The sequence below is a fragment of the Hevea brasiliensis genome, chromosome 11 (assembly GCF_030052815.1).
Source record: "Hevea brasiliensis isolate MT/VB/25A 57/8 chromosome 11, ASM3005281v1, whole genome shotgun sequence".
Classification (NCBI taxonomy): domain Eukaryota; kingdom Viridiplantae; phylum Streptophyta; class Magnoliopsida; order Malpighiales; family Euphorbiaceae; genus Hevea; species Hevea brasiliensis.
Genome location: NC_079503.1, coordinates 5,568,257 through 5,578,440, shown reverse-complemented (window position 1 = coordinate 5,578,440; position 10,184 = coordinate 5,568,257). Strand labels below are relative to the sequence as shown.

Here is a 10,184-nt window from a genome sequence, read left to right as displayed (position 1 = left end):
ACCTTATAAGTGAAATTAGAGTACAAAAATTTAATTGTTGGACTTATTGTTAGAAATAATTTGGATAAATTTTAAAACACCTTAATTTTGTGTTTCAGTGGGAAAAGAGCCTTCCGAAGAAGGAAATAAACAGGAGTGAATTAAGGAAAAGCTAATACGAGGTTTGTGCGCATTAATTTTTTCACTTCTTATTTGCTACTGGAAAATTTATTTAAATACGTTTTGGAAATAATTTGTGCTTATTAATGCCTTGAGAAATGTTGTGTTGCCTACTTTATAAATGAAAATTTGGAATGAAAATTGCTTAGTGTTTTGCATGAAATGTTTGAACAATATGATTTTGAATTTGGTTTTGGATTCACACTTGGCATGGCAATATCACTATGTTCCTCCTCCATTTATGGGGTTGAGATTGACTATGTTCATCATTCTCTGGCTTGCCAGTTTGAGGTTGAGATTGGATGAGTACTCATATAGCTAGCTAGCCACCTCCCTCATTGATTTCCATTAATGGGGTTGAGATTGCGTTATCGTAGTGTACAACACAGCATTGATTGGAAATTTTGTGTCATGACCTAAGTTATGTTATTGATTGGCAACACTATGATTTATAAATTATTTTGATAAAATGGTATTATAAATATTGACATCAATTTTGTGAAATGTGATTGTGAAAGGTTTTAAATTTCTGTTTATCAATGAATGCTTTTATTTTCAGCAACTTTAAAATTTTTATTATACACCACTGAGTAAAATTACTCAGCGATGGTTTTTTATTGCTGTCGCAGATAGAGGAAATAATAAAGCAGCAAAGTGAGCTACTATAGTGGCAAAGAAGTACCTTTTAAGGACTTTTTTACAGGTATAATATTTTATACCCTTGTAATTTCTTTTGATGTAAATATTTTGGTTCATATGTATCTATTGAACTAATCGAGCAGCTGTACCTTAAAGTTTGTATTAATAATATTTTTGGTTTTCCTTTCTGTCAATTGAGACTTTTATATGTAAATTGAGTTAAAATTAATGATGATGAGATTTATTGAAAATTTATTGCATTGTGTTGATTGAAATGATTTGGATTGTTGAGATTAATTGGAGTTGTGGTTGAGAACTTTACTGGAAGTGTTTTTAATAGGTTTTTGAAGAACTGTTTTCTCAAATTACAGCCGGCACTTTGTCGAAATTTTTGTAAAATTTGCGAAAATAATGAATTATTTAAAAATTTAACTCATAACCTAAACTCCAATTAATGGCTTTTTGATAATGATTTAACATCACTTTATGTAACGATCGGGCTCTAACCATTGCTCAGCTTCTAATGGATCCATAGTTCCTTTAAACTTTACTTATATAATCCCATAAATTGAGTTCTTTGTGTTCTTGATTATAGTGGTTACTATTCATTTGACCATTAGGTCAAAATGTTGACTTTTTCACACTAAATAGGTATACCAATTCTCATTACACCCACATACCACATTTTGAGTACCTAATTTGTTGGTCTTGGTTGCCATTTCAATTTCTAAGTCTCCTAAGAGAAAATTCAAATTTTCAGGTTTTGAAGAACTGTTTTCTCAAAATACAGCCCGTACTCTGTCGAAATTTTTATAAAAATTGCGATAGTTTTAAATATCCAAAAATTTGATTTGTGACTTAATGTCAATTAAAAGTTTTAATATTTGTGAAAAAAATTTACCCACCAACTTAAAAATGTATAGAAATTGTTTTAAAATCCCTTGTACTATGTTTAATGGGTTACCGGTAGGCGAAGTATGGTAATTCGTTAGGTGTACTACGGGATCATGTTATGCCTTACAGAAGAGTAGGGTGTGACATGTTTAGTGGTATCCTAGTGATTAGTTCCCCTATTTTATATATCATTACTTTTTGAACCCAAGACCATCTCCGTGCTTTGTCGATGTGGGATTTGCCTAAGGACCTTTCTCTCCCCCTTTCGGGACTCAGCGTCGTCACTGAGGTTTGCCCCACCATCGCCCAAGAGGACACGCGAGTAGCTCTGATACCAATTGTAATGATCGGGCTCTAACCACTAGAGAAATTATCCGCTTTGGCTATAAGCCTCATGGTTTTGTCCCATAGGTGGAATGGAGAACTTCCTAGGAGGTCACCTATCCTAGGATTTCTCTCAAGCGAATACGCTGAACCCTGGAGTTCTTCCAACTCTCTAGGCCATTTCACCAAAAGGCGCCTCTTATCATCCCTAATAAATCTACTATACTTCAATATTACTTTAATTACAAAACTCAAAAATAAATTTGAATATTATAATAATTTGCATTTTAATTACATACCCAAAATAATATTACAAAAGTTCTTGTACAACTGCTCAACCAATTTACATACATATAATTACATGCATACATCAAAATCTAATGTACAAAGGTATACCTCTAATATACCCGAAGTTAATCTCAATGAGTCTTCAAGGCGCAGCTACCGGAAATCTCACTCGGCTACTCTATCTTTACTTTCACCTGCGACAGTATACAAAGCTATCACTGAGTGGTGAAATCAATGGTGCACAACCATGATTTAAAACATAATATACAATACCTTACCAAAATTTTATTGGCAATGAATATTTTGATTTTTGAAATTTAATGTACAAGGGTATACCTCTAATATACCTGAAGTTAATCCCAATGAGTCTTCAAGGCGCAGCTACCGGAATTCTCACTCGGCTACTCTATCTTTACTTTCACCTGCGATAGCATACAAAGCTATCACTGAGTGGTGAACTCAGTGGTGCACAACCATGATTTGAAACATAATATACAATACCTTACCAAAATTTTATTGGCAACGAATATTTTGATTTTTGAAATTTTGATTGAATTTCAAGATTTCTAAATTCTTTGCTAAAATTTTGGTAAGGTATTGTATATTATGTTTTAAATCATGGTTGTGCACCATTGAGTTCACTACTCAGCGATAGCTTTGTATGCTGTCGCAGGTGAAAGTAAAGATAGAGCAGCTGAGTGAAATTTCCGATAACTGCGCCTTGAAGACTCATTGAGATTAACTTCGGGTATATTAGAGGTATACCCTTATACATTAGATTTTGATGTATGCATATAATTATATGTATGTAAATTGGTTGAGCAGTTGTATAAGAACTTTTGTAATATTATTTTGGATATGTAATTGAAATGCAAATTATTGTAATATTCAAATTTATTTCTGAGTTTTGTAATCAAAGAAATATTGAAGTATAGCGGATTTATTATGGATGATAAGAGGCGCTTTTTAGTAGATTGGCCTGGAGAGTTGGAAGAACTCTAGGGTTAAGCGTGCTCGCTTGAGAGAAATTCTAGGATGGGTGACCTCCTGGGAAGTTATCCATTCCACCTATGGGACAAAACCGTGAGACTTATGGCCAAAGCGGACAATTCCTCTAGTGGTTAGAGCCTGATCGTTACACTTTACATCTTAAAATGAATTGAATTTATTTAAAATCCCTTGTAGTGTATTTAATGGGTTATAGGTAGGCAAAGTTCGGTAATTCATTACGTATACTACGGGATCATGTTATGCCTTACAGAGGGGTAAGATGTGACAAATTAAGGAACCTAATGGGTCTTTATTAATTTTAACTCCACGAAAGTAGGATTAAGTTAATTAAGACACTCTTTGTCTCACTCGAAAGGGTATCCAAAGGATTTAAGAATTAATCTCTTTGAAACCCATAATTTCCATGAGATTGGATAACCAATTTAAAAATCCCAAAATCGCTTGAATATGAATCCTCAAACTCCGAAATCGCTCTTTTATCATTGTTAATTTTTAATTAAATTTGATTGCTTGTCATTTTAATTCTTGCCATATTTCAATTTACTCATTTTAATTTACTGCTAATTTAGTTGAATCTTCATATAGGTAATTATATTATTAATTTTGCATATATAAATTTCTCACCTCAAATTATATCAATCTATCACTTGAATTTCGAAATTAGTTTAAATTAGTCAATTTTTATATCAAAAATTCAATCATTAACACAACTCTTCGAGAGAACGATATCTTTTCTATACTACTTGTATGACCTGTGCACTTGCAGTTGGACCACATCAATCGCCATTTTGATAAATTAGTATATTGTATATTTTTATAATATTGGTCAAACTTATAAAAAAGAAAATTAATTAAATTAAACCTATTTAAAGTTTAAAATTTCAAGTATATTAAATTAATGAATTTAAATATATTTGTTAATTTATTTCAACTTTATACTAAAATAAAGAATTATTTTACATTTTTTTATAAATATTTAAATTTTTAGGACTGGGTGATTGTTCGATCAGAGTAAAATGGGCAAGCTCCTTAACAAAATATAATTTTATTTACCTTTTTATCAAGTATTTTTGTTAAGAAAAAGAAAATTTTAGTATCTTTATTATTATAATTTTTATAATACTGTATCATAAAAAAAAAAAATAAATATAATATAAAAATAATAATAAAAAAAAAAAAAAAAATATAATATAATATAAATTTATATAAAATAAAAAAAAAATATATAAAGGGTATGATATGATACAAAATCAAAAAGAAATCTTGGACAGGTGTCATTTATTATGGTAATAGCAAGAGGAACTTACAGGGAGTTTGATTTTTTTTTTTTTTCCCCGATTGAGAAGAGTCTTGGCGCGCGCGCACACACACACACACACATATATATATATATAAATTCACACACATATATCCATACATGCCGAGTACGCTTCACATGGGATCTCAACTAGACCACACCAGCCCACTCATAAATAGTAATAAGATTTTTCGATTTTTTTAACAGTAAAGTAAAACACACGCACATATAGAAGTATAAGAATTATTGTACAAACACTCACACCTAATAATTATTGATTGTAAAGAATTTTAGCATATGTCTATAAACCAACACACACATCACACAACTGATGTGAGAGCCTAAAGCCTCAAGTTTGAGTTGATGGGTGTATCCATCGTTAGAATAAATTTTTATATATAAATTCACACATTATATATATATATATACTTTAATTAATTTAATATATATTTTAATATAAATATTTAATTTAATAATAATTAATTTTATTTTATATGGGTTTAAACTTATAATATATTATATGTATCTTTTATATATAAACTAATTCTTATAAAATGTATACTCCCAAGGGAACGTACGGAGTGTATAAGAATTGCTAATATCATCGCTTGACCTTCTGCCTTATTCTCAAAAAAAAGACCTTTTGGATCATCGTTAAGAATCTTATCAACTATTTTAGTTGATTTTATTGTATTTTCCACATTATCTAAGAATTCAATCTCTATCAAAGCAACCTCGTTCACTGTCCAGTGATTGCAACATCCTTTGTCTTCTTTCTAAACCCATAGATTAATTTACCTTTGCCATAACTACATAACAACCACGCCTTTTAGATTAACTACACAATTATTTTAATACACGATTTTCTTCTTTTTTATTACTTCTCAATTCCATTTTGATGTCCAGAAAATAATCGAAATGGGTGATGTTTCAAGCCCTTACATTCAGCCGCCACCTCCTCAGAAAACCAACATGCCTGTGCTATATTATGGCCTTGTAATTATTGGGACAGCAGTTTTCGGATTAGCCATGTACAATTTTATCGTCGTCAAGTGGTGCGCGAATCGTCGGCGTCATGACCAGTCTGGCCAGAGACCAACCCGGTTTGTAGAGTCAGCAGCAGCTGGCCAGAGTTTGGACTCGTTCACTTTCAAGTACAGGAAGGATGATGATATGGGCACGAGAGGCCAAGGCAGTGATTATGAATGTGCTGTTTGCTTGACGGTTTTTGAAGAGGGAGAAGAAATCAGGCAATTGCCAGGATGCAATCACTCCTTTCATGCTCCTTGTATAGATATGTGGCTGTATTCTCACTCTGATTGCCCACTTTGTCGTGCCCGAGTTGTCGCTCCTTCTTCCTTCTGTCGTCGACATTCTGTGGCAGCTACGCCAGAGAATTCTCAGGAAAATTTGCTGGGTGCAAACGTTCATTTCATGCCCCTTGTCTAGAGTTTTGGCCGTGTTGCCAAATCAGATTAATTACTTCTCTGTCCGGCACGGCGGTGCCGGAATATTCTTGGATTTTTTTCTTTAATTTTATAATTACGGGTTCTGGTCTTTTTGTATTTGTTGATTAGGCACGAAAATTTGGACAGCCTTGCAAATCCTCCTTTCTGAAGGTCTGAGCATAAGATGAAGATGATTACTATAATTGTCTGGTTTGGTCAACCATTTTCCAGTAGACGTGTTGCAAGATGTTCTGTGTTTCCATTGAGGGTTGAACTGTGCTGACAGCAGAGACGATAGGTAGGAACAGATATAGTAGCCCGCTTTGTGCATAAATTTTCTTTCCTTTCTGGTGAAAAGTTGTTAATTAGTTAGCAATTAGGTGATTCTCCTAGAAAAAAACAAGAATATGTTATAATCCCTTACTTTTGGACTCGTACAACGAGAGGCAGTAGGCATTTTTTAATCTATAGTCGCATTAAATTATCTTGGTTTCAGTGTTTAACTGATTTTTAACTACTTTTCAGCTGCTGTAACAAAAAGAACTCGATATAACAAGCAGTCCAGCAATCAAATATTAAACGTTCAAAGCACAGGAAATATATACAGGTACAGGCACACACAGAGAGAGGAGAAAAAATCAACACAATTCTTTTCTTATGCATTGCACAAATTTGTGCATAAATATATTCAAGTAAATACTTCATACAACTTCCACTTGTCCCCAAAACCAGGAGTTAAAATCCTGGGACAATTTTCACTGATGCTACACAGCCCAAACTAATGATCCTTTCACAGTTGTGTTGATGTAATTATTTTACAAGTGTAACAAGATTACATCCTTCTTAAATTATCTAACCTGGCCTGTAATTCACTATCTATCCCACTGTCATCATGCCCAGTTGTTTCCACTTGTGCAACCTTGCCTTTTGCAGCTGGTGCCGCTACAGTAGATGATGGTGCATTCACAAGCTGCAGGTACAAGAAAAAAAGATATGGTCATTATGGTTTGATGCATCTTTCATGTCCAAGTGCATAGAAAAGGAAAAGCTGACATAACAACAATACCTCTTGATTGATGTCAATTCCAATTTCATCAAGAACCTGATTCACTAGTTCTTCTGTTTCCTCCTCTTCCTCATCCCCTTCCAATGCATCATCAATGGCATCTCCCATGACCTCAGTCACCATTTCCATCCTCTCATTTTGCCTCTCAAACTCCTGCATAATTTTCTGCAGTGATGGCAAGTTCATTTGCCTATTCATCTGGCCCATGGCCTTTGTAACGCCTTTCATTGCCTCTCCCATTGCTTGTGTTGATTTCAATGTCTGTATAGCATTTCAAAAGTTCAAATGCACTACATCATTAAGACACAAACAAAAGAATGTTCCCTAGTAGTTTTCTGAAAAACAAAGTTAACAAATTTGTGAATTTAACAACACTGCAAATCTCAAGACCCACAGAAGAGGTGGAACAATACGGCCAAATAGGGTGCAATATTTTCGCATCTGTCTATAGAATTTCAGGGTATCTTAGCCAATCAAAATTTATACTAAGAAGGTCTTTTGTATTCTCAGTCGGTCACTACCAGCAGATGGCATGTTTGACCCTACAAGCTCTCTTTCTCAACTGATTAACTTCATGAAACAGATATTTTTTGTGATCTGCATGATCTATCTTTAGTCTTATTTGAAGTTTCATTACACATCACTTTAAAATGATGGCTTTGCAACTTGCAACTGACCTATGACTTCACAGTTGCACACTCACCTATAAGACTTCCCAGATTGCATGCAAGACATCCAAAAAAGAGTGCTATTTGTATAATTTAGTAGATATATACCACGAAAAAAGCCAAAAACTGATTATTCTTCCAAATAAGGGTTTAGAAAAAGAAGCTGAGTTATTAACTTCCTATGTAATCAGCTCAGCTGGTCTCATCACAAAAGTCATACAATAATGCTAATTCGAAAAGCTATCTCAATCTTGAAGAGAATGCGTCAGGCCTTAGATTGAACAGTGACAAAAAAGCGCAGAATAAAGCAAAGCATACCTGAATTCTAAGAGACACACCCTGGAGTTGTGACTTCAGCTTATAGAACTTTTCAATCTGATGTCTTGTCCTAATAAGGTCCTTTGCCATTACTTTGACAGCTCCCTGCAAAAATATCATGGAAAATAAAATATATGTGAGGTGTTTAATTCCTTTTTCATTTAAATTTTCAGATAACGAAAACATATCAAGTAAAAAAGCGGAGCAGGGGAAAAGACCTTCAATATTAAATGAATTCTCTCCAAATTAAAGCCTTTCAGTCAAGAAAACCTTACAATTAATCCTTCCATGCCCAAATTATAGCACCACTTACCAGATTAATAATATAATTTTGCATTACAATGAAATTATTATCTGAATGTCCTCCTGAGTCTAACTGATTCAATAAAACATCTAAATAATTGATTCAAACTCATCACTCAATATTAACATTTACGTCAATGAAAACTTATATATAATCACCAAACAAAACACAAAACAACATGAAATAGCTAGTCAGAAGTATAAAATTTTACGGTTGTTTATTGTGAAAATATCAACAAACATGTGAATTATAGCACTAAAAAAAATATAAGTGCAAGGAAGCAATATTCTCCATCAGCTTAGACTCTGCAGATAGAAATAGCTGACAAACACCTATAGAAGCTATTTGTAAAATAAAGTAGAAAGTAATCAGCAAAAAAAATAGTAACGCACCATCTGCCCTTGCTTAGCACTCTTCTTTATCTCGGCAATTAGTTTCTTTTCTTGAGCCTGCAGACCTTGCCTCTCCCTCTCTATCTCTCTAATGGATTTATCCAGCATCCTCTTATTTTCCCGCAGAAGTTCTAAAACCCAAAACGTATATCAGTTGAAATCATACAAAGAATAATTTGATTGAAAATGACCATTCAAATTGCAACTGCATTCACTATATCCAAAATCCTCATTCACTTATTAGGCACCTAAGTTAATAACAACCCAAAATGGCGAAATCAATCTAAAAAAAAAAAAAGATCAATTAGACAAGTTCTTGATCAAACTCACCCATTAAACAGAATCATCACAGATTAAACGTCTCAATCATGTTTCAATTCAAATCATACATAATCATAATGATAATCAAACGCCTTAAATCACCGTGTTTTAACTAAAAAAGCTAAAAATTAAAAACAGATCAATTGAACAACAACGGGCGTGGAATTGAAGAAAAGTAAAAGAACCTGCGGGGCTTTTTCTCTTTCCGAAGAGGAAACTCATGTCTAAGTAGCGGATGAACAATTCCGATTCTACCAGCAGTGACGGGGACAAAATTGATCGGATCTGATGGGGTCTCAGTCTCAGATATTGAGAGATTGCTTGCGGTGCTGATGCTTAACGTAGTAACAGTCCCGCTTTTCCTTCTTTCTATTTACTCTCTGTTTGAGTTTAGGCGAGTGAAGGGTAAAGGTAAAGCTTACTATTTTTTTCACCTTAAATGTTAATTTTTTTTTATATTTTAAATTAAAGTATAAATAAGGAAAATGTAAGCTGCAAATTATTTTATTTTTTTATTATATTTTTAATTTTTTATTATAAATTTAATTATATTTATTAAAAATAAATTTAATATATTATTATAAATAAATATCTTTTCTCTTAAATAACTATAAATATTTTCTCTGCTCTCAATCATTTATTCTTTAAATAATTTATTGTAATTATTATTTTTTTTATTTATTCTTTCAATAGTTCATTGTAATTATTATATTTTAATTATTATTTTTTTATTTATTTTTTTAATAATTTATTATAATTATTATATTTTAATTATTAATTTTTTAAAATAATTTATTATTTATTTAATTTTTATTAAATTTATGTATTATTATTTGGATTTATTAATTTTGTGATTAATTTATAGTGGATTATTATCGTTTATAAATTCAAGATTCATTGTGATGAATTTATCATTTGATAAATTATCAAATAGAAAATGATATTTTTATAATAAAAAATAATATTTTTATATTTATAATAATTATTTATTATTTTTTTATCTTTTTTTAAATATAAAAAAATATACATTACCTCTCTTTATTTTTTATTTTTTT

The 10,184-nt window shown here is 31.9% G+C and overlaps 2 protein-coding genes across 2 annotated transcripts; one reads left to right on the top strand and one right to left on the bottom strand.

The window, feature by feature from the left end:
- Window positions 1–5,367: 5,367 nt before the first annotated feature.
- LOC110668176 (RING-H2 finger protein ATL39) lies at window positions 5,368–6,555 on the top strand. The gene has a single exon (XM_021829325.2). The coding sequence runs from the start codon at window positions 5,531–5,533 to the stop codon at window positions 6,059–6,061; it is 531 nt and encodes a 176-aa protein (XP_021685017.2). The 5' UTR covers window positions 5,368–5,530; the 3' UTR covers window positions 6,062–6,555.
- Window positions 6,556–6,689: 134 nt separating this feature from the next.
- On the bottom strand, window positions 6,690–9,562 carry LOC110668175 (vacuolar protein sorting-associated protein 2 homolog 1). Its single transcript, XM_021829323.2, has 5 exons — window positions 9,315–9,562; window positions 8,809–8,939; window positions 8,113–8,217; window positions 7,127–7,387; window positions 6,690–7,030 (listed from the first exon to the last, which is right to left on the bottom strand). Exons 1-5 carry the CDS (start codon window positions 9,349–9,351, stop codon window positions 6,893–6,895), a joined length of 672 nt encoding a protein of 223 aa, XP_021685015.2. The 5' UTR covers window positions 9,352–9,562; the 3' UTR covers window positions 6,690–6,892.
- Window positions 9,563–10,184: the final 622 nt, after the last annotated feature.